Source organism: Anopheles marshallii, chromosome 3 (assembly GCF_943734725.1).
Source record: "Anopheles marshallii chromosome 3, idAnoMarsDA_429_01, whole genome shotgun sequence".
In the NCBI taxonomy this organism is placed as follows: Eukaryota; Metazoa; Arthropoda; class Insecta; order Diptera; family Culicidae; genus Anopheles; species Anopheles marshallii.
The window spans coordinates 53,286,630-53,314,247 of NC_071327.1; the positions used below are offsets into that span (position 1 = coordinate 53,286,630).

Genomic DNA, 27,618 nt, shown 5'->3' on the forward strand with positions numbered 1-27,618 from the left:
GTCGTTCACCTTTCGCCACGTCCCTTTTGGAGGTTGTGGCCAATGTGAGGATTATTGATTTTCCCTTCCAGACGGATTTGTTGATAGCAAGCTAAACCGAACGGGACACATTTAAGATTATCTTAATTCTAAATCATGTTTTGTTTGTGTTCATCTCCCTTCTGCCTGTGCGTTTTGTCACGATATTGCGTCAGACCTTTTGCAAGAGCTTTAAATTTCGTGCCAACTCGCAATGACGCGATTTGGGTAGTGAGGATGAAACAAAAAAAAAACATCTACCCCTATGACATCACGTACAAGAGTGTTTTCCCTCGTGTATAGCAATGGGAAAACGGTTCATATTTTGCTGTATGCAGTGGCATTTACCTTGACTTTCGAATATGCCATGACCCTACTGCGTAACACACGGTTTCTCTGTTTCGGTGTACCGTGTACATAAAGGTGTGGTGTTGTTATTTCTTCTTCTAACATTTATAAGTATCCAATATATGCTAGAATTTCCCACCCGACCAGCCCTTTGGATGTGCTATGAAGATAGGTAGGGACCTGGTGGTTCTTCTTTGCCTTCTAAAGGGACCGGCGGCGGATGTTCACTCTTTCTCCACCTGTGTGCGAAAACTGTTCTCTCACTTAGAGTCCACTTGAGCCAGCGTGCCGTTGCATAGGAGTGAGTTGTTGCTCTTTCGAGCAGCTAGCAGCAGCAGCTGATGATATATTATTTATCGTTCATTGTTGTTTTGGTATGGGTGTACGTTGGGGTCGGCATTGTTGGAAGCAACAAACTACGTAAATACATACGCGCCCCACAGACTTGGTAGTCGATGTCGTCATCTTGCGATGTTGCCATTTCTTGCATGCGCGAGATGTTATCATGGCGTGTACTTTGACGTTTCTTCGTTGCTTTGTGAAAGGATGTACCAATTAAAGGGAGGACTTCAAACTTTACTGTGTCCATGTTGTGTAGCGTAGATGGATCGTGATTAATGACAATATTATTAACGATCGCTGAGTTAGTGTATAATCGCTGATCATCGCTGAAGTATATTTGTTCTTATTTATTGGGCTTTATAGCTCTATCATCAAACGAGTCACTCAGTATGTTGCAGATAGCTTAAGTTAATTAAAATACATGATCATCACGAGAAAAAGTTTATAAAACTTTTAGAACCAAAAACTTTTTTTATCTTATGCAGTTGGTTTTGATTTAAATTTGTCGTTACATAGGCATCTATTGCTTGGTTCATTTCCTTTTACAAACCTCAGGCTTGTATTTGTTTAATTACAAAATAAACAACATGTTGGAATTAAGGTTTATTAGACCAAATCACATGTACTTTATCAACGATTTATAACTATAAGTGACTTTCCGTTTCGTTTTAAAAGTTGTCGTCTTGAGACACTTTGAGCTCATTGTAAATTAAACGCCTGTAACTATGCAATAATTATGTTGAGTTTGTTTGATATTTTCAGATCTGTGAGAGTATTTAAGATCTATTTCATTGTTTTGTAATTAATTGTTTCGGGGAAGGCATTAAAATACTGCCGCTAAAAGATTTATAAAATATTCGTTTATTTACTATCAACATTTAAGGATATTCTAGGATTAAGTATATGTTATTTAAGATGGATTAAAAATATATTTTCGTCCATAAATTTATTTATACTAAACACCCATTTTTTCCTTCTCTTTGCAGATTATTAAACATCCGTTAAAAAAATCACTGTCGATCGCTATTGCAAGCCGTAGCATTGAGCGCATTGACAAAACCACGCAAACCACGGTACGGGCGTATCGTTGGGTGAAGCACTACCAACCATCCGGTAGTGCCAACGTAGCCAGTGTACAGAACTCTGCTTAGCCTTCCTTAAAAAAAAAACGGCTCGTGAATGATGTCCGTGCAGCAGTACTGTCTACGGTGGAATAACCATCAGCCGAACTTCATCTCGGTCTTTTCAACGCTGCTGCACAATGAGAGCCTGGTCGACGTTACACTGGCCGCCGAGGGACGGCAGCTGCAGGCACACAAGGTTGTCCTGTCGGCGTGCAGTTCCTACTTTCAGGTAAGAATGCTTACAGAAAGGGGGCCCGGCGTCATGATGGTAGCGGAGCCGGTCTTCTCACGAACGAACCGAACCAAAATTCCATCTGGAACAATCCCCGTAACAAGGACTCATTATCAGGTTACGTGGCAAAATAAGTCTAGCAAGCCAGAAATGGCAGACATATGACATAGTACGCATAGGTTAGTCCAAGAAGAGAGAGAGAGAGCTTATAGAAAGGCGCCTAAATGTAGACTATCTTATGTAAAAACAAATTATGGAGTTAAACAAAATTATGGTCGGTGGTATTTGGAGAATATCCACGTTACCTATTTGCAACTGTACCCAGCTTTTCCATCTTCACGTCTATCCATTTCAGATGTGAAGAAGACTGTTTCCTTTAAGTAAGAAACGTGTTTCTTTGTTAGATTTAGTAATTAGGCAATAATTTCGTTTTATAACAGAATTGCTTTCATGGAATGATTTATGTATGCTGTACCCTGACCGCCATGACAAGTCAGCAATCCTACAATTTCTAAAGGTTTCTGAGGATACTGTATTAATTATACAACTATGTCAAAATATCACAGACTTGAATTTCGCTTTTTTACCTACGGTAATCCATACGAACAGAACTTTTTAAGAGCAAATGTTTTGTAAAGTTAAAATTGGTTTCTACTACCATACGCACAGTAGTATACTACGTTCAACACACCAAATGAATTTCCTTGTCCCGTAACGTAACCCGTAGTGTAACGGAAAATGAATGTGAAAAATGTATTCCAAGACATTCTCCACCGTGACTACGACACTTAACTTTCTTTCACGCATGTATGGTTGCCTGATTATGGTTAATTGCGTCAATAACCCTTTCGGTTCCGTCTTGGTATTACTTCTCCCCCCCCTGGCCTCCATATCCACATACACTTACAGTGCTTCGTCTCCAAACGTGACAGGTATTAATGACAAACACATGAGGAAATAGGATAACGTGCACTCGGGGATGCTCTGTGCCAGACCAAAGGTAGAGATGGCGTGCAATGGTAGCATATGGCAAGAGGAATTTGAGACATTTTGCTAATTAATCTCGTCCATCACGCGCATGTGTGAGTTGTCTGTGGATGATAATAGATAGTCTACGTGCAATGGATATGCGTACTGCTGTGTGTGTAGATTATAGTCGTCTGGTATGATTACTGGCATTTGAATGCAAAAAAGGGGATACAAAAGGACAAATTATTGATTTTTGTTATCCTATTGCCACGAAATTCTATCCTCCAGTATGTCAGTAGGCTGCGCGATTCGCTCACAGTTGTTACAGTTGCCATCAGAAATATTCCTTACCGAATTATTTTTTTTCCTCTACCCTAGTGGCGACTGTGTTTCGCACTTTTGCTTGCGTTTTGGACATTTCTCACCCTAATCAAAAGGGAAAGCTCGAGAGTATTCCCCTAGGCTATTGCCTTTCAATTGCGTTATCCCGTTCGGAAATCTTTCGACACGCGTGGCAAACAGGGTGTTATTTAATCAACAACCTTTCAGCAATTGGAATACACGCGCATTGTGCAAGGGTTCGCGGAGCTATTCCAAAACAAGAAGGATGTAGAATAATTCATAAAAATTATATCAACTGACAGTCACACAAATACGGTGGCGGCTCAGGTTCAGGGAGTTGGTTCTGTTTTGTTGTAGTAGGAAATGTTTGAAATGCTATCGTTTGAAGAAGGGTGAAATGAAAAGGGGCATGCTTCTGTGTTCAAGACAGGATATTGTTACGAGAACTAGTACAGAAAAGTCGTTAGCGGAGGTTGCATATATGGAAATGTTTCATCCCTTGATAATCTTGGATAACGATCATTTTGAAATGTTCTTGTTGATAATGCCTTTTTGTCAGTTTTGTATATTAGCTTACATGTTTAAGGAATTATATTACTTCTCGATATTTCTTATATCTCTTTTTTATCTCTACAATAACGGTTATTTCTTTTTATTTTATTTTTCTCCAGTCACTTTTCACCGCCAATCCCTGCCAACACCCAATCGTGATATTGAAGGACGTGCAGTACAACGACCTGAAGACGATGGTCGACTTCATGTACTATGGTGAGGTGAACGTGTCGACCGAACAGTTGCCCCAGGTGCTCAAGACGGCCGAAATGCTCAAAATCAAGGGCCTGGCGGAGATGCCGGACGCGTCAGCCGTGTGTAAGGCGGACCTGAGCAAGCTCGACCCGTCCGATCTGATACAGGCGGCGAACGTTATACCTGGTGCGGCTGGCGATGCGATATGGGGCAGTGCCGAATCTCAGCAGCAAGCGCAACAGCAGCAGCAACAGCAGCAACAACAGCAACAGCAGGCACAACATCACCAGCAACAAACGCAACAGCAGCAATACCAACACCAACAGCAGCAGCAGCAGCAACAGTTACATCAACAAACCCAGCAGCTGAGACGCTCACCTTCCCCCACGACCAACATGTCACCCGCGGCACGAAGGAAACGGTTACGGAAGACGTCAACCGGTTCCGGTTCCATCTCGACCGACCGGTTGCAGCATCAACAGCAGCAGGCGGCTGTGGTCGTAGCGCAGCATCAAGCTGCTGCAGTAGCTGCGGCTGCTGCTGCGGCGGCCGCTGCTCAGCAGCAGCAACAACAGCAGACGGACGAACAGCACGGTCCGAGTGCGGACCCGAGCACATTAAACCTCGTGCCGCATCTACACATCCAGCAGCAGGTGGACAACATATCGTACGGTACGGCAACGGCGGGGCACGGTGCGTTAGCGCTGGGCGCGGCCGCTGTCGCTGCAGCAGCCGCAGCCGCCGCTGCCGGCAACAATATCCGCATCATTAAAGAAAGCCCCAGCTCGGACGTGGACCAGCAGCAGCACGAATCATCGCAGGAGAGCGTCGACGAGACGGGCCATCACATGCCGAGCATTATCGTATGTACCGCAAGGAACGCCACGTAGGATTTTGATTACATTTGTCAAACGACCGGTGATCGGTGCCTCATTCTCTTACTTCTCCAACAAATATTTGTGGATTGTTTGTTCATTGTTTGCCGTACAGACACCAACAGTATGGTCGTGTGTAGTTTGGCGGATGTAATCAAAATCGCTACAGTGTTGCATTGTCGTTCTGTTTCCTTCGAAAAAAGACAACCATTAACATATCCTTTTCTTGTCTGCATTGTAGAAAACGGAAGACCTGAGTGGGGTCACGCAAACCATACCGATGGACATTTCGACGACACCGACCGCTGTAAATATAACGCAATCGCAATCACAGCATACCGGTAAGTGGAACCACCGACCAACACAATGTGATATCCTTTGTGGCCCACCTGGTACCCGAGACACAGCAGCCGACGTGATGCCACGATAGCAGCGTCGTCTGCTGTTCTCGGTACGCGTCCATCTGTCTGTCTGAAACCTTTCTATCCCTCGCCCGTTTCGTTTTCCGGTTCTCTATAATTCAGCCTCTATCTCTTGGTGCTGCTTTTCGTTCATTCATTGATTGGCTATATTGGTATCGGTGTGTTTGGATGTACGTTTGATTATTACGTGTGTGAATGTATGAATTTTTCGCATCTGTGATGTTCGGAAACGTTTTCACTCATTCATATGCTCCATTCATTAAGATAACATTAATCATGTTTCTCATATGATACTAACAAGTGTTCCTTCGTTCATTGTTCATGTTATCATCTTTCGTTCATTTATTATTTTCGCTATGGATTGTGCTTAATTTTATTAAATTAATTCGTAGCGCTTGTTCCAAAATGTTCAGGGTTGTATGACAAAAAAATAGAGTTGTTTGGAGTTTTTGGCTCCATTTGTCGTACTTGTTGTTAACCTTTTGGTAGTAGTTTCGTTAAATTTTCTGAAGGGAAAACTGGGTTTATAAAAGAAGGGATTCTCTTCTTAAGCTTTAAAATGTTTAAACATGTATAGTTACATGCCACGACTTCATTTAAGGAACTAATAGAAAACATTTTTGTTCTTCGTGAGCTATTTTTACTTCGTGTAGCATTTAAATGTTTGAAATTTATATTATGTTAACAAGAATTTTTTTTATCAATTTGTTATGGTCGAAGCTTTGATTCCCCGAAACAATTATGTTTTACTAACAATGAATCTTTTATCGTTTGATGAAACTTATTCCCAGTATAATAAGTCATGCACATAATCTCCAGCTTTGGACTCTTATGTTTTTTTTCTTAGCGAGATGGTTTTCATTTAATTATTATTATTTTTCCATTCCAATTACCAGTAGATGTGCATCCTATTTTGCCATTTCAGTTTTGTTTATCACTACAGTTTACCCGATCGGAATAATCCGCCGTCCGGTGAACGCTTGTTGGCGTTGAATAAATTGAATTGCGCGTCACAAGAATGCAATTAATGTTGGGTGCAGTAAATATATTGATAGATTATAAAAATATCATGAAGAAGGTAGAAAGTGGAATGGTGTTTCTGTTACCAACCATTTCCCATTGATCCCGTGTGTCACATATGTGTGCCATATGAAAAGCTTCACTATGCGTGAGTGTTTGATCATTATTGATGAAAATTAATTTTTCCACAAAATGAAAAGCAAAAGCATGATAGCAGTTGCGTGCAAAACCAAACAAAACTTTTACTGTTCTGTTTTCATGGGGTCCAAAAACTGGCTATCTGTGTACCGGGAACTCATTTAATCATCCTGCGATGTGTATGTAATGAGATGTGCAGGAATGAAATAAAATAACATTTCCACCTATATTTATACCGAGTTTGCATTTTGAGATTTTATATGCAATAAAATTTGTAACATTCCTTTTCATGTTTCGCAGCAAAATAAACGCAACATATTGCATTGATGTAGTGTCCTATACTGCAAAATATGCATGAAAAATGTTGCAAAAAATTTAGATGTATGGAATTTTACTTGATTAATCCTTGGTACTGATCCGTTCCGATTGGCTATTTCACTTTGGGCCGAAACCCACATTTTTGCCTTTGTCGGAGGTTGATTTAAAATTTGCTGCAATTTTAATGAGAAGGTGCAATTGATTTTGGTTTAATTAGTTTCTCGTTGCTATTCGAGATCGCAATTAATCGCTTTGATTATTTTAAAACAAATAATACCGTCGCTATGAACTTGTTTGATGTTTAAAGTTATCTGCTTTTCCAACAAACGCAGCGAAAATATATTTGCAAGATTTTGTAAAATTTTATAATTTGTTTTAAGTCTGCAATTAAAATACTTTTTAAAAACTGATGATGTGGTTTTTAAATCATTCTAAAATTAAAACATAATGCATAAAAAATCCGTAGACCGTAATAATAATCATAAAATATCAACATAAAGGAAAGGATATCAATCGAATTAAAAAGAAAACCAACATAAACAAATACCACCAAAATATGCTCCACCGCTCGTGACCAAAAATTTTCATTTTAAATGTTTCTTTTCCCTACTTTTGCGCAAATGATATAAAAATGTGTGTGTGTGTATGAGTGTGTATACCTTTGTAAATAGGCAGAAGAGAGCATAAGTATTGGCTTATATTGCATTTTCCGCTCCTCTTCCCCTGTATGCCCCATTTGCTTTCGGTGGTGTCCCTTGACGCGATTGCAATCGTTCACTGCATTGTTTGGATAGTATGCGTGGAATGCAAACTGATTAAAATTCGTTTCGAATAGTCATCAGCACCATTAAGCCAGCAGCTACCTTTGCAGTCGACCCGACAGAATCGCTGATGGTTGGGATTGAATTTTGCCGTCATTGGTCCCGCCACATCCAACCCGTAGAAAGGGACGGGACGGAGCGTTGTATGTGTGTTGCAATTGTGTGTATCCTTAAATGATTGTTGATGGAAATAAACGGCAGATCGCAGAAGGGGTAGCTGGCCTTACTGTCTGCTATTCTTCCACCGTAAACGAATACTAAATTGTAGCCCATCCGAGATGTGTCCCGTACGCTTTCCCATCCGTTTTTCTGTCATCGTGTGTGTGGGCCTGAATGGTAGCAGGATTGGGGTATTTCGTGTAGCACGATGAAACCTGCAGGCGGCCTGGCCAGGAGGCATCTGTGGAAGGAGTAACGAAGGATGGGTTAAATTACGTCAACTCGAGGCGGCTGTAATAATCTTCCCACTCACCATATCTCACCTACTTATTGATGCTATGGATGGAGGGCAACTGCAGTAGTAGCACATTTTCACGCCTCCCCTGTTCAGTTCGTTGGTCCGTTGGCTGTCATCAAATTTCAATAAAATAGCACTCCGAAGGTCGCTTTCCACTGCAATCACATTTGGTATCGATCGATTGAACAATGGTGGCGTATCGTCGATGGGCACTGGGGGAATAGGTTGGGTGGGATTGGATGCGTTAAAGTATCGAGAGGATTGAATGTGGTTGGGAGGGAAAAATACCATTGCATAATGTAAATGATGCATTCGTGCTGTGAAGCGATGGGCACAGGCAGTCGTGGTGTTGTATTGTTTGTTGCGGAAAATGATAGCAATGAATTTGGTAAATTCTTTGCATATGTGTATGTGGGATCCAATAAAAAGTTATTTTATAGAAATAATGCGGAGATGCACTTTGGGCAAGTGTGTGTCAGTCGCTGTGTTATACGATGTCGATACGATACGCATTGTTATTTGATTCAAAGTTATACATATTTTACTTGGTATCATAAAGTATCTAAAATTAATTTGTAATTCAGGAATGACTCAAACTTTACCAATGGAACCCGCAACCCGTGCAAGTCATTTGCATACACAATACAAGTTTTCGAAAAATATTTAAATGGAAAGCTTTCAATGTGTCCGTTTGGAGAGCTTGGTGCAGAGCTCAGCTGCTATTTGAACAAGATCCTGATATTTTGATGAATTCCAGATATACCTAGGCACATTCAAGTTGAACTTATCTATAATTCAGAAATAGCTCAGACCTTGTCAATCGAATTTGAAAACTTTATAAATTGTTAGCATAAATATGACTTTTGAGATCTTTATATTATGTTCGATGTATTTGGCGGAGGATGTATTTTTTTTTCTTACTGGTCCATTTGTGTTCATTTACTTTTTCTATTAGTCGGCTATTTGTTAAATAAATTGCTTGTGATATTTTTCGTATTTTTATAGTCTTTTAATTACTTTTATTATATGGTACTAAATAAGAGAGACTTACGTTGCAAAACATTTTGTGTTCAATTTTGTATTCGTTTAAAACAATTATGATTCATTTGTTTTTTTTTAACGAACATTGATGTTAATCCTAATTCTGTGTTCAAAAGGAAACACAAACAAAGCAGAAACAAGCAATTAAAAACGTTCAATTAGCGACGAGGTGGGATTAAATAGCAGACAAACAACAAAGCTCAAACATGTGTCTGACACACGATTATTTCTACTAACATTTAATGTGACCATTTGAGCAACCTTGGTCCGTGTTTTAATTGGTGCGCTTTTTCTCTGATCGACAATCATCGCCCACAGTTGCGATCAATTGTTGATTTTTGGTTGGTTGTGGTTGTTATCTATTTGAAAATGTTGGAAACAACCAACGCAAACTATTTTACGATGCGAGAGGAAAAAAGAACCATATTTCAATCCTTTTAGCGCTATTGTTTATCCTTCTGTTATCAAACCGCTATCAACCCATTTGAAGGACAAACCGGAGGGATAGTAAAAAGTAATCGTTTGCCGTTACCATCGCACTACAACAAACACAAAAAGAAGAGAAATTATATGTGACATGCTTTATAGTGTATCATGAAGTGTGACATGAATAAAATGAATATAAACGGGGATGTGGAAAAAAATACAGCGGAAAACACTTCAATTTGAGTGCTTGCCATAATCGTTGTTTTTGTTTTGAATTTTTTTTTGTATTTTATTCTGATCGATTTCAGTTGGGCGGAAAATAGAGCATTGAAAGGAGAACACAACTAAAATGGAGTGGCAAAGAGAGGCTAGTTTGAACAGAATTATTGAGCAATGGAAGGGGTAATTTAACTATTTTAGCAGCTGCTTGTTATCACTTGAATTATTTAATTCATTCTACTTAAAAATGTTTAGTACAAAAAGGTCACATTATATGCTTTAATAATTTTGCGCTAAAGGATTTGAAAACGTTAAAAGTTATATTATTTAATTAATCTTATATTGCATAAGCGTTACACTTGATCGATTAACTAGTGCAATTTTATGTACCACTTAATAGAAATTAAAATATATGCATCATACGCTCATTACATTGCATCGATCGATCGTTCGCCACGTTCCGTGGTGGTGTATGTACGTTCGATATTTTCCTATACATTTTTTACACCACCACCTATACACTGGACATCATTTTTTTTTATTCTTGTTGGTTTCATCCCTCTATCATACGGTCGGCATTTCCGGGCACACCTTCCGTTTTTGTGGTAACGCAAGTGTGACGTTTTTTAACTGTCATCGCTGTATTGTTGTTCGGTCATTTCAACCGGAAGCATCTCATTTGCAGATGTAAGGGAAGAGTGTGTGCAGCAATCGTCCGACGATGGACAACTTCGATACTAATTTATTATGCATCATCGTGTGTCCTTTTTGGGCGATGAAGTTTGTGGTATAGCCCGGGGATTGGAAGGAGGATGAAGGGAATGTTGTGGGATCCATACACAAAACTGTATACGTAGATAAGTACACGCCATGTGTCTTGGTACGTGTGAACAGAATGTGTTGGACGTTTGATGTACGGTAAGGTAAGAGGAGATTCTGGGTTTTTTTTTCAATTTCCGTCCACACTTCCTTTGCTGCATTTGATGGTCTGCCTGATGTCCTGTTTGTGGTTTTTATGTTTTTGTATCGCTTTCCCGGACATTACATTAAACGCTGTTTAAAATAAATTTTTATTTGTATTTAGCTTCAATTAAAAAGCCATTCATACCAAAATACGTCAAATAATTGAATAGTGTTTCACGACTGGAGTATGTAGCTGAGTAAGCATTCACACTTTTTTATCAGTTAGGAATAATGTACGATAGTTACCATATGTTAATGTATTTGACAGTATAAAATCGTAACTTCAAATTTAAGCTAAAAAAACCTATAAAAACACTTTAGTACATTATAAAGCAATACATAGATTTGCTTTGCAAACAATTCCTCTTCTTGGCTTAATGATCCACCTAGATCATGCTTGTCATTTCTGGCTTACTAGACTTATTTTGCCACGTTACTGGAGAGTTAGTTCTAGCTACGGAGGGCCGTTTCGGACGGGGTTTCATCTCGGTCCTGTCGTGTGTAACCGGTACTGCTCTGAAATACAACGCCGAAACTATTATGGATGCTGTAACATGGCAAATTCCTATGCATTTCTTGGTTACCTTTTATCATGTCGAAATCTTTCTTTAGAATCTTCAGGGATCAAAGTAGTTTGATGTGCCCGCTGTGTTCACACAAAGGCCAAAATCACATGGACATCATTAAAGGTGATTTTGACCCGAGTCAGGATGACCAGATCCTGCTCCTGTGGATAATGATGAGCTTCTGGGAAAATAGTGTGTGACGTCCAACCTTCACATACGCTTACTGAAAGCCACAAAATGAACAGACCGCGGTTCTGTTGTTGTTCTTCGGTTTCGCCATTATTGCTCACACGTCAAACTAATCCTTCGTGACGTATGAGGTGCCCTGGGTCTATTGCACGGACAATAGGTAATGGGTGCATTTCGATTACAACAACACTACGTGGACATCCGGCCACTTTCGGCCGCGGTTCAGTTGTGTGCTTGATGGGGAACGATTAAATTTACATATAACAGATTGAAAGGGACACAAAACCCGTTTAACGTAACCATTTGTTTGTTGTTGATTGGTACAAATAATGGTTTGGAAGGAAGTAATCGAATTGATTTCTATCCTCTTGATCTATCGCGAAGTATTTGTTTTGAATATAGGATACAAGTTATCTGATCTCCCGGACAGGAGGATTATCGAGTTGATAATTTACCAACGATATGTTTTCTATTTGAGTTGCACAATACCTGAGGACTTCTTGATTTATCTGGATTTATAGGGTATTTTGAGATTAAATTGTACTATTTCGGAACGTTTTCTTTATGTGTTATATAGACAAGCAAACACATGAATGTATTGCAACGAAAATACGGAAATGCAATTAAAATTTACCCTCCAAAACTGAAATCAGGAAACAATGGGATCCGTTTGGTACAATACAATCAACGAAATTGGAGGGGTGTAGGCCTTCCACAGCTACGCAAACACAGTGCGAATGAAATGGAAAACAGGATAATAATTTATTCCAGCGAATGTAATTAAAATCACGGAACACGTGATGTTGATGATGGTGACAGGGTGGGTGTCCGATCGTGCAGAAGCATGGACGCTTTTTATTAAATTGGCTCCGGAATATATTTAAATTATGTTTATGTTAAGGTGACACGGACACACGCAACGAACAGTACCAACTTTTTTTTTTTTATTTTCAAAGTGATTCATGCTGGAACCCCAAATTGTGCTTGTAAAGTGGAGAGTAAAAAGGGTGATGGTGTGGTTTTAATTTACTTTAGTGTGGAAAACAACAATTTTCAATGAACTATTGGTTTTGGGAATACGAATAGATTGTTTAACATGTGTATAAATTTGAACATTTTCTGCAATAGTTGTTATTTATTTTAACGATTTTATATTTAATCGAAAACATGGCATGGCCTAGTCCCAAAGAGAGCTTTAAGGGTCTCCACGTGTGGTAGAATCGATTTGCTGGCGATTTGGAAAAAGACACATAACCAGCCGCAATGAAATCAGCTTACGTAGGTATAACTGCGTTTGTTCCACCCGGGTCCAATCGTACTGATCGTAATGTTGTATTCCTTTGGCTGGTATGATTATATTTCATTTAAATTTTTCACCATTTTCCCAAATTATAATAAGGCTCCTGCAGTTTTTTGTTGTGTCGATGGTTGCCGTTAGGACCCTCACATACGCAACTCTGAACTACCGCTTGATCAGAAGTGTGACAATGCGTTATTCGCACTACCCATTCCCAACAGAATTTGTGCACACGGAAAATCGAAAGGCTTATTATTTTGGGGTCGTTCATTTTATTCCGTACGTTCGCTCACACCTTGCTCAGTTTCAACCTTGCCGACATTACCCTTCCAACGTCCGTGAATGCTAACGAATAGACGACATTAATGTCAGCTTCTCACTCCGTTCCGTGTGCACGACCGGCTCCAGATCCCAGCCACCACCACCAGGCGCCTCCATTGGTGTGTTTAATTCGATTTTATTTTATTCATTTCCATTCGTGGCATGGTTTCGGTGCCGGTCATTTGCTTTCTCATCGGAGCTTTTTTTTTTTTTATCCTCCAGTTCCTCATCGCGTGGCACGAACGGGATAAAGTTAGAGGATATGGTACTGTTCCATTTCTCTCCAAACCCCAATGCCAATGTTCGAGTGTTTGTATGTCTTATTGGAAGGCTGATTGAAATGTTATTCGTGGTCCCGTTTCCTTCCGCACGGGGTAAATGAATGCTCATGTTCGCTTCCGTGTCACTTTATCCATTTTGGAACGCAATGATTACTGGCGGTGTTATTTTTGTTCAACCACTTTGACATTAGCGTTGGTGCGGTTCGTGTTGGCTGGATTGCAAAATGAGGAAAAAGTATCGCTAGAAGCGAAAAGCGCTAGTAGGGCAACCATTGTGCTCATTAAAATACAAATCCAAGTACGGAGACACAAGCTTTGGCGCATAAGGGAAAATGAAGGTGAACAAAGACGGCAAAGCTGGATGTAGATTCGGTTGTATTTATTTTTGCTTTGTTTGAGCGTGAACTTCTCGTTAATGGTCAATCGCTCCCGGTAATCGGAGGATTGATTTTTTACCCGAACCCCTTAGCATATAAATAGGATTTTAGTTGTGGTTGTCTTATTATCAAATTAGGCCACCACATTGGGTATGGAAAATCATTGAACGGACACACGGTCGTGGTGGGGTTCGTAAAAAAAGCAATAACATATTTAACACAGCATAATTTGGCGCATTGGGAGCAAGGTTTTCAGGAAACGAAGGACGATTGTTAATTAGGTATGCCTAACCTAGCCTTGACAAATATTGATTTTTCACCACTGATACATTGAATTGCTTCAGGTTTAAGAAGCTTCGAGAAGCTGGAAATAGAATAGAATGTTACAATGGTTTTACTATAGAATAGTACTTTTCGAAGCGGATCGTGCAGCTCATAGTAAAGAACCGCAAAATTTATCCCACCGTGACATCCAGCCAATATTTTTTCACTACTTAAAATTACCATTGGAATTGGAATTTGTTGTATTTTATTTTTTTTATGAAAAAAAGTTGAAGTATGTAAAAAAGTTGATTAAACAATGTTTAAACAGATCTCCAGTAGCGTCGCAGATAAGTAGCGAGCAGATCGTCAAGTACCAAGGAGATGATCCGTTTTCATTTTTTTCTCTAACGCTAGTAGCGTGAACGCTACAACTCTGTAAAATCGTAAACCCTGTATTATGCAGCAAATTGCTGGAGGGTTGCTTCAAACCCTGTAACATAACATGGTAAGGGTTTACACAATCTTTTTTATTGAATTGAATTATTCGATAATCAGCCAAAAACGCTCGAAGAACCCGGACGATTTGTAATATGACCCACATGATATATTAGTCATATATGTTCAAGACCTCGTGAGAAAAATCGTTTGACAGATTTAAGCCCTACTCCATGTTACAACCTTCCTAATGCCCTAGTGAGTTGTTTGAAACCACTTCCAAATAGTTGCATAACAATACACCGAAGTGTCCGTTGTTCAACTCCGAGCTCAAATAGGCTCGTTGTTACTGGATGACGTTCATCGTACGTCAAACGTTCGAAACAATGGTACGGAAATAGAACTGCCCAAAGAATGCCATTGAATTGTTCTCCTGATGGGGTGGTCCTCGTTCCACGCCAAGCTTTACTTGCCATATATTTCTCCCGAACGCACACTGTCAGTTGCATGCGTACATTAGGGCTCAACCCTAAGCGTCCCCATGCTCAGACAGGTATGTGTGAGCGTCGTGTATGAGAGTTTTGTTGGTACCCCATAATCCATTGTGCCAGGTACGGGCCAACACACAGTCTGGGCTCCATTCCAATCAAGATTGATCGTGTTCACTTTTTTTTTTGTGTTATTTGGTCATATCTTCTTTATCCCACAAGTTTGCTGTGTACAGAGTGTCCAGTTTCTAAAGCGGATGTGAAAACTGAATGCACTTTAGCATTCTAACATTACCACGGTACACCATTTTGCAGGGGCAAGTAAGAAGCGTGCTGGGGTTGGATCCATCGGGCGGATAGGTTTGGATGGACATCCAATTTAATTGGGTTCTGCTTTGGCAGCTTCTCGTTGTTTGAAACGATCGTACTCTGGTGGAGGGGGGTGGGGCTTTGTTGAGCTTGACAGAAAGTTTGGTTAATCGAAGTCAAAGCCTGGAAGTCAGATCGTAAGGCAAATTACGGATGCTGTGTTTGCTTTCAATATACGGTAGCGAATGCTGGTGGTGTAAACCGTTGTGCTCTCTATCTGTTAAGCTGAGAGAGTGGCATTACGTATTGAAGTCAAGTTGGTCCGTCATTTTATTTCTCGAGGACAAAGGTCAACGAAAGATACGTTCCAATACGTGTCGCTCTGTAAATGGTGTCATCTTTACACATTTTTCGACCGAGAGTTTAACCGCCACAAAAGGTTTTCCAACGTGTCACATCTTCTTTTGGGTGTATCTGTGGTGTGGATTGTCCAAAGCAAATCAAATCAATTGCACCGGATAAGATTGGAACAATGGAACCATTCGCTTTCCATTCGCTGTTGATAATGAGCAAAATAAAAAGGCAATTCGGTGAGGGAAATGAAATGAAAGCATTCAGTTACGTTGCGACCATTTGATTACTGCTGGGTAATGAAAATTGATCCATTAAAGTGATAACATTCGAATGCAATTTTGTATAATGTAATCCAATGGTTCTATCCCTTCTGCAAACATTTTACATATTTCATCGCATAAAACCATCACCACCACCATCGCCGGCCGCGGCACCGTCTACTGGTGTCTGCTGATTTGTATTGATTGAATCAGTATTGTTTCCACTTTCCACTCGGTTGTATCGATGGTTCGCTTTTTGCATCGATCCGATCGATCGCCTTACGGTGGTGGTATTTTGCTTTCCGGTTACCTGCAGCATAATACTCATTTCCCGGAACGCATCTCTCCTGGCACAAGTGCCGAATGGCACGAGGTTGAACGAATAAATTGAATATTTTAGTACAGCCCTTTTCTTCCGTTCTTTCTGCCCCAGTCCCGCAACTGTTATCTCCGCTGCTGGTTGTGCCGTTCAAAGCGGAGTTTCTCTTACCCTTCGCTCTGAGATTTTAACTATTTGAAAGAAAAACGCATTGCTGACAGCTATTCCAGCTACTAGCAACCGGGAACGGGAAGCCTCCAACCCGAACCTGTGCTGTAGTAGTAAAGTGGCCACAACGGAGCAAAAGGGGTGCGCATGCAAGAAGGGGTTAGCAAAGAAAAGCCGGAAGTGCTTTCGGTCATCGGGAAGCGTGTTATTGTCTGAAATATTCATTCAATCGATAGTAACATCGTGGGTGGAGCAGTGTTGGTGGACAGCAGCCGAGCAACAGAGGCACGTTGTCGTGTGTGGTTCGCGTGTTAAGCTAACAAAGCTGCTGCAGCTTCTTTCAACGAAGAACGAAGCAAATGTAGCAAATTCCGCTAGAACAACCATCCTACCGACAGTTGCTTCAGCAGGAGCGTTGGATCTAAGCGATGGAAAACATGTTTAACAAGACATGCCAAAAAAGGGGACCATTTCGTCTTGGCATTTTCTACAACTTTGGCACGATCGGTTGATTGATTTTAGTTTTACATTTGGTTTGCTTTTCATTTAGGAAGTTTGCATATTTAATGTTATACTAGGATTTGCAATTGATTTGATAAAACCCACATTCATTTTTACAATCGCAGCAGATGATATTACAAATGTAAAATTAAACTTATGTTCCAACGACAATTGGTTTTCACCCCCTTATTTTCTTTGTCTATGTACTTTTCCGTAGCTTCAATACTTGATTTGTATTATTATCTGCTGCAATTGTGAAATAGTTTGATAACATTGCCGTAAACCGTGATTTTGTTGTAATAATTACGGAAAAGTTTGTAAGTTTGTATCCAGGCAAGTAATCAATTGAAACATAATTGAATATACATAATTTTTGTAAATTATCGATCATTAGCCACAATTGTCAATAGATTTGATCTATATTTTATGACACATCTATCAACGATTAGTTTACACTGCTGGAAAGTTCCATAGAAGTAATTAGTGTAATTCGCTCCATATTTTTTATGCAAAACAAAAACAGATAAGCTATATCAGTTTTGAGAGCTTTTTTTCCCAGAATTCCACATTTCCTTATGGAAATTGTTTTACCTTTATTGGAAAATTTTTCTAGTTACACCGATGGATATGGAATTGTTCGTTCTGTTGGATGAGATGAGGTTTTGGCGAATGCTACTTTCTATCGAGATGTATTCAAAACATTATTCCCTTTTACCGGAACTGGTTTGGTTGATGGTGATGTATTGCATTTAATTATTACGTATTTCTTTTCTAGCCACCGATCCTAAATCAAAATAGTTTTGAAAATTAATTAAAACTTCAATAGGCAAACATGTTCATGGAATGTGATTTGTTTTTCTTAAATTATGTTTCAGTGCCCGACATAAAATGCATAAACGCAAGATGCACTTGGTGGAAGTAAGCTTTCGAGCAATTAATATTACAACAGCAAAAAGCCTGGAAATAATTGAATTATAAATGTCAGAACGGAGTCAGAACAGCCAAGAACTATTAAAAAACAATCTGAAGGGAAAAGTCAAGTGGCGAGAAAATTATTCAATACCAGGCAATGGACCAGTCCTTCTCATTCTCCGTTTCGAGCGCTTCTTCCCGTTCCTGACATTGATTGATGTTTTTCAGTATTGATTTTCATTGCCCCGTTGCCGCTGCTACCGTGCCTGTCCTGCCTGTGGCCTTGCACTTTGTAGAAACGATTTTCCCTTCCCACACAAACATACACTGAGGCGAAAAAAAAAAAAAGTAAAACTAACTAAAGGCAACAAAACCCATACATTTACACCGGACTGGTGTTGACCGTGGTGAAAAGAAAGCTGCTGTGTGGCGTCGCCGCGACCTTTCTTTGTCGTTCGAAGTTTTCCCTGTTTTAGTCATCCGCACAACCATCACAACCCCCGGTGGTCGGGGTGGCCCCGTTGGACCAGATTGATGGCAACAAATACTCTACCCGTTGCGAACACCTTAACACCAGCACAAAATGTCAAACCCCTTGGTGCATGGGAGGAATATCCATACCCATCCTCCGCTGTTTCCCAACGACGTCATTGGATACCGTTCGTGACCTGCTTCGATGGAAATGGAAATTTTACTTTGCTGCTGGTGAGATGGTGTTGGAATGTTTGCTGATGTTGACGTTTGTGAAGTTGGATTTCTTCTCCGGAGGTCCTTCGTGCGTTACCCTCCCCCCGCGATACGTTCTTCCCGTGCCACATTGCCATGCATTGATTAGTGAGCGTCGCGGTGGCTGGAATGAGGTTCTCCCTTCCTAAAGGTGAAAGAGAACCTTTTACCCTTAATTGGGAGGTATGGCATCGAATGTGACGGAATGAATCAATGGCGTTCGTTTGGAGAAATAAATGCCTTCAACCCAGCTGGGGAAGGGTTCATTCTTGACTTGGGTTGGATTCGTTTTGTTTTACCCATTTATGTGAATTTGTATTGATCTTTTTTCCAACCTGTTCCATAATTTTTCACATATTGTTTTTTTTGTTTCTGCTCCATGCGCTAGTATTATGGATGGAAGCTCGTTCCAACATCGAGCGCGTCCTTCACACACGGTAGATTGAGCAATTAGTTAGCCAACCAAAGCAAAACCTTTTGCAAGGTAAAGCATTTAAGCAAATCTAGTTAGCATTGTGCGAGTGTGCATGGGTATTGATTAAATAACTCCCCTTAATTGCTGGACCATTTTGTGTTTGTATTCAGCAAACGAATTTCAAATGTGACGTTTTTTTTTTGTCGTGTAAATTGCCCATTCATCTTTTGAATCTTTTCAAACGCATTGAAGCCTTTTTTTTGCCTCTCGCACTTGCATACCAACAGTCTCTTTAAAGCCTGTTGGATATTTGTGAATCTGTCAACTTCAGCCGTGCACGTGCTGACATTAAGCTTTCACCGGAAGGGGAGCAGCAGAAAGCTTTTTTGAGAAGCTCAGCATAATAAAACCGAAGCCAGAAATGTGGACGCTATGGACTTTTACTAGTAAAGAGATTAAGTTTACTCCCGTTTTTGTGCCGCATTCGGTAAAAAACACGCCATTCGTGACACGTAGCTTTTGATGCTTTATTGAGCCCTTTTTTAGTTAATTTTTTTACTCGCTTTAGAATTACGTTTTGTTTGCACATTGCTGCATGGCTATGATTTACGATATGGGATGTAGTGGATATCTGAAAAGTAGAATTACTAATCCATCCATGGAGGGATGCTTCTTATTTGAGCGTGCAGTGCAAATTTTGTATGGGTAATTCAGCTATTTAACCGGTTGAAAACATGAATGGACGAACATTTTTTGGATTGCAAAAGTTTATTTGATTTCGTTTTTGTTCGCTAATTGAGTTTACAATGTTAAGAAGATTTTGTAAAATTCCGAGTGTAAAAAGTTCCAAGAGTTCTTGATTAACAACTCTAAAACATGTCAGATTTTAATTTGTATGTTTGTACACAATATATCTGTGACATCATGTGTGTTCAATAGGGTTGAGTTGACTCTTTGGGACTAAGTTAATTTTCGAAAAATTGATTTATCAGGTCATATTTTCGCAACATTTATCTTGTTCTCAACGCTGCTATTTACTCTTTCATCGGCACAACAATCTAACGAGGTCTAGGGTCTGTCATTTCTAGTTTTTTCTGGTTTTCTGGTTCTGGACTTTATTTATCCGTAGCCGGATAGTCAGCCCTGCGTACGAGGGATTGGTTCGGATGGGATTTTAGACCGTTCCTGTCGTGTGATAACCGGCGCCGCTTCCAACACACCACCGTGCTGATGCTACGTATGAGCCTTTTGCACACCCGGTTGTCGCACTGTACTCCAATTCAAAGAGAATAGAAGGTCGTACATGACACCCTATCGCATTTGAGGTGGGCTGGTGCAGAAGGGAGTTCGCTTTCGCTATATTGGCGTTCGGTGGAAAAACGGCCTCAGGATGGTACTTTAATTCCGGGTGAGTGCGTTCATCCTGTGCTCTAGGATAAGACACCATAAAATGGTGAAGAGTGCGACTCAACGGTGCTACAGTGTTTTGCAAATGGACTTGGTCATTTGGGCTTTTTATCGTTCGCACCCTTTACGAAGGATATTCCAGCAAATCTATTTTGTTTATTGGCGGCTTGGCTGTGTTTATTCCTGACGGCTGACGAAAACGTTGTAAATCGAAACGAGAGGTTGCTGATTGTCGAGTGGAAGCCGTTGTTTTGAACGTGGAATGTGAGCTTAACAGCAAGTTGGTTACAGAAAAGCGGTTGGTTTGATGATATAATCTTAAGATTATATGAAGAATTATGTCAGGTTGATTTTTTTTAAAGAATCAATCAATAGATAGGGATGAAAACGCAGGTGGTGCAAACTCTCATCAAAAAGGTTTAAAAGGACAAGAGTATCTCTCGTAATTAAATATTGAAACGAAATGGATTTTAAAACGAAAACCTAATAAGGCAAATTGAATTCGCCAAGAAGTGTGTGCAAAACATTCATCCACATGGTTGCAAACAGAAAGGGTTTCACGATTAATTATAAAGCAGCGAGAATCCGCTAGACGGATAGAACCTCACGCCGCTCCATCCTTATCATGGTGACAACCTTTAAATTGTTCATCCTCTCGACGGGATGTTCAACAGAACTCTTCATCAGCCACCAGCCGTACTTGCCCACAACAGGTCCCCGGTCGGTGCTGTTACTTTCAGTGGACCGACTGGGAAAGACTTCCGAGCAAGAGCTGGAACAGTGTCTGTCGCCTTACGACCGTACGATGGCCCATTCTTGGCGTTCTAACCTTACCCTGCGAAAACATCTCAGTGAATGTCAACCGTGAGCATCTGTCAACTCTGACGCCATATCGATCGTACCGAGCGAAAGGACGTGGCAGAGGTTCCGCGCGCCCCATTACAGCAGTCCCGATGCAAAACAAACGGGGTGTTTTTGATTGCGATGTTTTGGTACTGTTCTAGAAGAGAAGAGCTAGAACAAAGTTCTCCTTCATCGGGACGAGCTGCTCGTACGTGGTGGTGATGTGTAGCGTTGCTAAAGGACAAAGTTGTTCGCGTTGGAATGGGTTTTTTTGGTTCATCCCATTAATAAAGCTGCATCTCAGCATCAGTTAAATACCATCGATTGATTAATTTCGTGCCGAAACTTTCGAGACGACTGTGGGTGACACATTTCATGCATTTGGTTATCTTCATCACAATGTATAAAAGCCTTTTTGTGGCTTAAACTCTGCTAAATTCAATGTTTTAATTAAGGCTAATTCTACCAGATGTAATGTAGATTTTAAGCTATTTTATAAGCTCGTGGCTTAGTGTTACTGTATAGGCAGTTAACCCCAGTGCAGTGTTTTAAATTGAAAGGAATATAAAGTATGTTAGAAGCTTTCCTATTCTACTGGCTGTCAACGTGTTGGCTGTTGTTTGTTTGTCCCGTGGAAAGGATTATTTCATCGTAATTTATGGCCACCAAAATGTCAATCCCTCGCTTACTGGTGGTGCGAATGTATCGTGGCTAAACGCTACCCACACAACCGTACAGCGTCATACTCGTGTAGCACCTTCACAATGTTCTGTTGTGTAAATTAATCATGATTTCTTGGTCGGCAGAAAACGAGGACTGCGCAAATGGTGGTTGCGATAAGCTTTCGGGGGAAGGTAAGGGAAACGCGGACGGAGAACCATTTTCTAATGAGATGAATGTGCAATCAACCGGATGGAAATGGCTCTGGGTAGTGGGTATAAGTTGATGTGGAGATGAATATCCCCATCCATCCAGCTTCGGCTCCAGCCGGAACTGCTGGTGTTTGCGTAATTAGGATTGGATTTTATCGCCCGGCCATTTGGTGGCACCAACGTCCATGCCGTTGCGTGTTTCTGTTGCCCATAGAGGCAAGCGTGGATGTGTAAGATTTACTGCTTATCTATGCCTATCTGTGCCGGTAATGGCCAGACGGGGTACAGTACCCGGTCGTCTGTGTCGTCTGCATTGGTTATGGCAGTTCCAGGCCCTATTTTCCGGCCGTTTTCAGGTTCACCTGATCGGTTTAGAATGCATCGGGTCGGTTCTTTACTAACTCCCCTTTAGTGGCCTTTCGCCTGTCTGTACGCTTTCAGCAAGAGTGGTTGATCGAACGACACAGCATCAAACGGGAGGATATTGGCCCCGTGTACGACGTTTCCTTGCTAATTTGATTTCTTCAATTACCATACCATGTCAGGGTCCATACACACACAAACACACCCTGCCACAAGACGAGGTGGGATGCTTTATAGACGGTTTATCGATCGTCTGCATATACAGACGCAAATCCCGCGCCAGTCGACGGTCGCGACGTTCTGCTCCCGATCGAAGCATAAAGTGGGCGAGTTTTATTTTGCTGTTCGAATATTGTATGCTTTATCCGTTTGCTGTTCGTTGTGCTGTCGCTTCCACTTCTCTTTCTTCTCATACGGCATTTGTTGTTGAATCGTGTGCAGCACGCGGAGTAATAATTGTCATCGTCACTTTCGCACATCGCGCACATCTCTCTCGTAATGTGTCTCGGGGTTTACATGCGTCGTGCTCTGTTTCGTGTGTCATTTTATTAAAATCATAATTGATTCCGACAGTGTGCCCTTTCATCATTCCCATCCTGCACATCCATTTCGAATGGGGCTTGCTGTTTGTTGTTCGTTTTTTTTGACGTGCCAGCCTTTAGATGCAGCTTAAAATTAAATGGCTTTCTATTTGCTTTTTTCATTTAGTGTGCTGTATCTATCTATCTCTCTCTGCACAACACAAAATACAGAAACAGTTTTTTATTTTGATTTTCCTTTTTTGTCATCTGTCATATTCATTGTATTTTTGTCTTTTCGTTTTATTTCAACACTTTTAACAAATCGTTTCGATCGTTGTTTGCCTGCACATTTTTGAATTTCGATATTGTGTTATATGTGTGTGTGTGTGTTTTTTTTCTTCTTTTATTTACTTGTAATCTTAATCATCATCTCCTGTTTCGATGAACCAGATGTGAAAACAGTTGTTTAAAATTTGAGTAGAAAAACAAACAATGGAAGAAATAGAAAAGAAAATCAAAAGCAATCGCTCCCGAACACACAACAAATACGCATACATAAAGTAATGGAAAAATCTTGAAAAAAAAACAACAACTCATTCACATTCATTCAACCACTTACTTACTACCAACATATTCCAAACAACTACTCACCATTCAAACCCAACCACTCCACTGAACTAAAGAACCGCGCTAAATCATGTTTCAGCAAATAATGGCAGCTCGTGCAATAATTAAATTATAATAATTAATGTCACAAAATTATCTAATCTAATCTCACTTTGTTGTAGTGTTTTTAATTGTATTGTAACAACAGAAAAAAAACAAACAAACAAACATTAACGTTAATCCAATTGTTATGTGTAATAATATTAAATGAAACAAAATGAAACTAAATTTGGTGCAACGAAAGAGGAGACAGAGAGAGCTCGGGTATTGTATGAAAGACGCATAAAAAGAATTGAAAAAACAACAACAACAAAAGAAAACATAACAATATCATAGGTGACGATAAATGTCACAGTGAAGAGCAATGCAAACGCGTTGCACTGCGTTTGGATACCATGACATGCGTGAATCGAACAAAACGATGCCTGTATTTATTTGTTTTTTATTTAATTTTACACTCGAATATGAAAAGGTATGAGATGATAAAATGGTATATGAGATGATAAAAGGCAAGGAAAAAAACAAGAGTTAACGGTTCTTATATTTTCTGTTTTGCGTATTCCATTTCTTATCGATTTCCTATTTCTTGACCACACTAGAGTTCGGTTACTGTAGCTACTGTTCTTTCAACTGTTGAACGACGATTCGTTTGGTACAAGCATAAGTAGAAACATTTTAAATAGATTTTTTGTGTGTACATCTTAGAGCATTCTGTTTAAAATTTTTACCTAAAACAAATAGTTCATAATTAGTAAAAACTAGCAGCGATGACGTAAGCATGTAAGAAGTACAGAAGTTTTTCCGTCTTATTTACTTGCTCCGGTAGTTTAGTCAATTTGCTGTCGGTATTTTTTACCACAATTGAAAAAACATTGTGTTTTTTCTCTTGGAAATTTCGTTTTACTTTCACAATTGTAATGATTTTTACGTTTCTTTTAAATCAAAATGCCACATACTTATGTTAGTTTAAAGATTTTTTGTTCTTAATTTTGTTTAATGATGAAGTACATCTCGCTGGTCTTTGTTTTTTTTTTTAAATTAGAAATAGTTATTTAAAATCTCCGATTGTTATACTTAATGTGTGGCATTTGAGGAGGAACTTCCATTCTTTACATTAGTTTTTACCTTCGAAAACATGAAAAAGCAGTTAAGTAAACGCACGTAATTTGAACCCATTTCCTTCCACTATTACTACTATTACTACTACTATTACCACACAACACATGGCGTAAATTTGCAAATTCTTTTCGTTTCCTACTTGAAAAGGTCGTCGGGATTGAAAAAAAAACGAACGCTTTCTTTTGAAAATGTATTGAAAAACTAGTAAAATTTGTTATTTTTTGGCGATCAAACTTAAAGCTTCGTGTAGAAAACAAAACGAGAAACAAAATGCAAGCGATTTTGTGAGGAAAAAGATAGAAAGGAAGGACAGAATGTTACGCGATACAAAATTAAATAGAAAACAAATAAATAATCAAAGCTCTCTTGTTCCCTTTTCCGTTCCCAGGTGGGCAATGGACGGTAATCGATACGAATTATTCGCGGTTTGGCATTGCGCCGTGTCAGACGAATTTAGGACTGCAGCAACAGCAGCAGCAACAACAGCAACAACATCAACAGCAGCAACAACATCAGCAGCAGGTGCAGCAACAGCAGCAACATCATCAGCAAACGAATCAACAGCAGCAACAGCATCAGGGTGATAGTCAAGGCTTAAGTAGTGGCGGCAATGGTGCAAACAATGCCGCCAACGGTGGCGCACCGGGCAGTGGTACGGCTGGATCGGCCACCGGTAACAATGGTGGGCTCGCGAACGCATCCACGACGAACTCGAACGCGACGACGCCGCAACCGACGACACCGGTCCAAATCTATCAGCATCCATTCTCGCCCCAGATCATATCGGTTAACCCGAACAGTATGGTCAACAGCTACCAATCGTCGAACCTATCCACACCGACGTCACCGCAGACGGGCAGTGATCAGACGACGGGGCTAGTGTATAGTACCGGAACGCCAAATCAGTCACCGCTCGGCGCCACAACGACCGGTGCGTCGTCCGGTACGAATGCGAGCGGAAATGGCAATACGGGCACGGGAGCCGGTGGTAATGGTACGGCCGGAGGTAATGGTACAACGGGCGGCGGTGGTGGCAACGGTGGTGCTGGTGCCGGAAACGGTGCGGGAGGAGGTGCTGCCGGAACGGGAACAACCGGTGCTGGTGGTACCGTGCAACCGGTCAAGCGGAAACGATCCGTCAATCCACAGGGAGATGAAAATTTCCTGCGAGCACTCGAGGCGGTCCGGTTCGGTGGTATCGGTTTCTGTAAAGCCGCACGGCTGTACGGTGTTAATAATCGTACGCTGTGGTTAGAGTATAAGAAGCGTGGTTACCCGATCAGCCGGCCCAGCATTAAGAATCGCATCAAGCTGGAGCCGAACATATCACCGCCTCCGACGGCCACAACGCCACCTGGTGATGAGAACGCTTCGATGGAGCACTACGATACGGCACTATCATCTCCTGCCCTTAATATGTCTCTGCAGCAGCAGCAGCAGCAACAGCAGCAACAACAGCAAGTCCAGCAACATCAGGCCACCCAGCAACAAGTCACCACAGCACAGCAAACGCAACATCAACAGCAGCAGCAGCAAGGCAACGACACAACGAATGCCGCGGCGGCAGCTGCTGCCGCTGCCGTCGTTGCTGCCTCTTCCACAACCCCCCTTATGTGCCCCCCGCACGGACATCCGATGGGTGTGATGGGTTTTCTCGATACACGGCATGTCGATTTTACGACCACGGCCAGTCTGCATCAAATGTCCCGCCAACGGTATCCGGATACGGCCACGGTTAACATGAATACGGGCGCAGTAAACCTGCAAGGGTTGAACTTTAACTCCATGTAAGGGGACGGGTGGCTTCGTGTTGTGACCGTAAGCAATGGTGGTGACGGTGGTGGAGGTGGTACTGATCCGGCCATTCTATCACTTGGTGGTGGTGGTTGTCCTACTACTACGGAGGTGACAGAAACTTAGTGTCTCAACGAGATCTGCCGCTCCATTGAACTCCACTGTCGGTGAGCAACAATTGAAGCCACATGAAGAAATAGCTCTACAGTACGGTGTGATAATTGTACGTAGGGAAAGATCATCCCTTTATCCTTTTGTTCTTGGACGATCGCATCCAGGGAACGGAAGATTGGGTAATCTTGACAGTTGCACTTTTCCATGTGGAGGCTATGAACGTTTGAAGTACTTCTGCATTACTGGAAGTCCGTCAAGTTCTTGAGGATATTATTGTATGTCAATCAGAAATTAGTTTCAATTAAATAATTATATGCACGATATGCTCATGTTAGTAAGCATATCCTTTTTTTCTCTTTCGACTTTTTTCGTTGGATACAAAAATTTCTTTCAATGAAGACACCTCTCCAATTCAAAGAACCAGTGGTGTGTTCAGTTTCCAGTTCCTGTATTCGGACGAATCATTCTCCGGTGCTCAGTGAGAAGCGTTTGTATGTGGGCATACAAGCCATTTTGATTCGAAAGATATTCATCTCAACCGCTCCCCCCCCCTTATCCTTCTACCGACCTTCCAAATTGCGTTCAAGAAAGAATATATGTATTGTATGTGTGTAATTATATGTATGTGTGTGTTAGTCTTTCTTGTACGTTGTATGTGTTTAAACCAAGTGATCCATCTACATGTAAAATATTATTTATGTTTTCATTTAAATATATGGGGGAGAACGAGAGACTTTCGGGGTTCGACTTCGAGGGCATGCTTGATGCGGCTTAGATTAAAGCAAAGTGTATAGAGGCAAAAAAGGTACAGAAGAAGATAACGAGTGAAATATATCTAGTTTCTAAAAACAAAAATTATGTATTTTAAGCATAAAACAAAACAAAACAAAACACTTTCAAAATCCCAGCTCCCCA

General features: G+C 40.7%; 1 protein-coding gene across 1 annotated transcript; it reads left to right on the forward strand.

Annotated features, from left to right (window-relative positions):
• The first annotated feature begins 1,887 nt into the window (after positions 1 to 1,887).
• Positions 1,888 to 26,586, forward strand: LOC128715574 (longitudinals lacking protein, isoforms H/M/V). The gene is made up of 4 exons (XM_053810480.1): positions 1,888 to 2,061; positions 4,047 to 4,985; positions 5,239 to 5,338; positions 25,184 to 26,586. The coding sequence occupies exons 1-4, from the start codon at positions 1,888 to 1,890 to the stop codon at positions 26,584 to 26,586; spliced, it is 2,616 nt and encodes an 871-aa protein (XP_053666455.1).
• Positions 26,587 to 27,618: the final 1,032 nt, after the last annotated feature.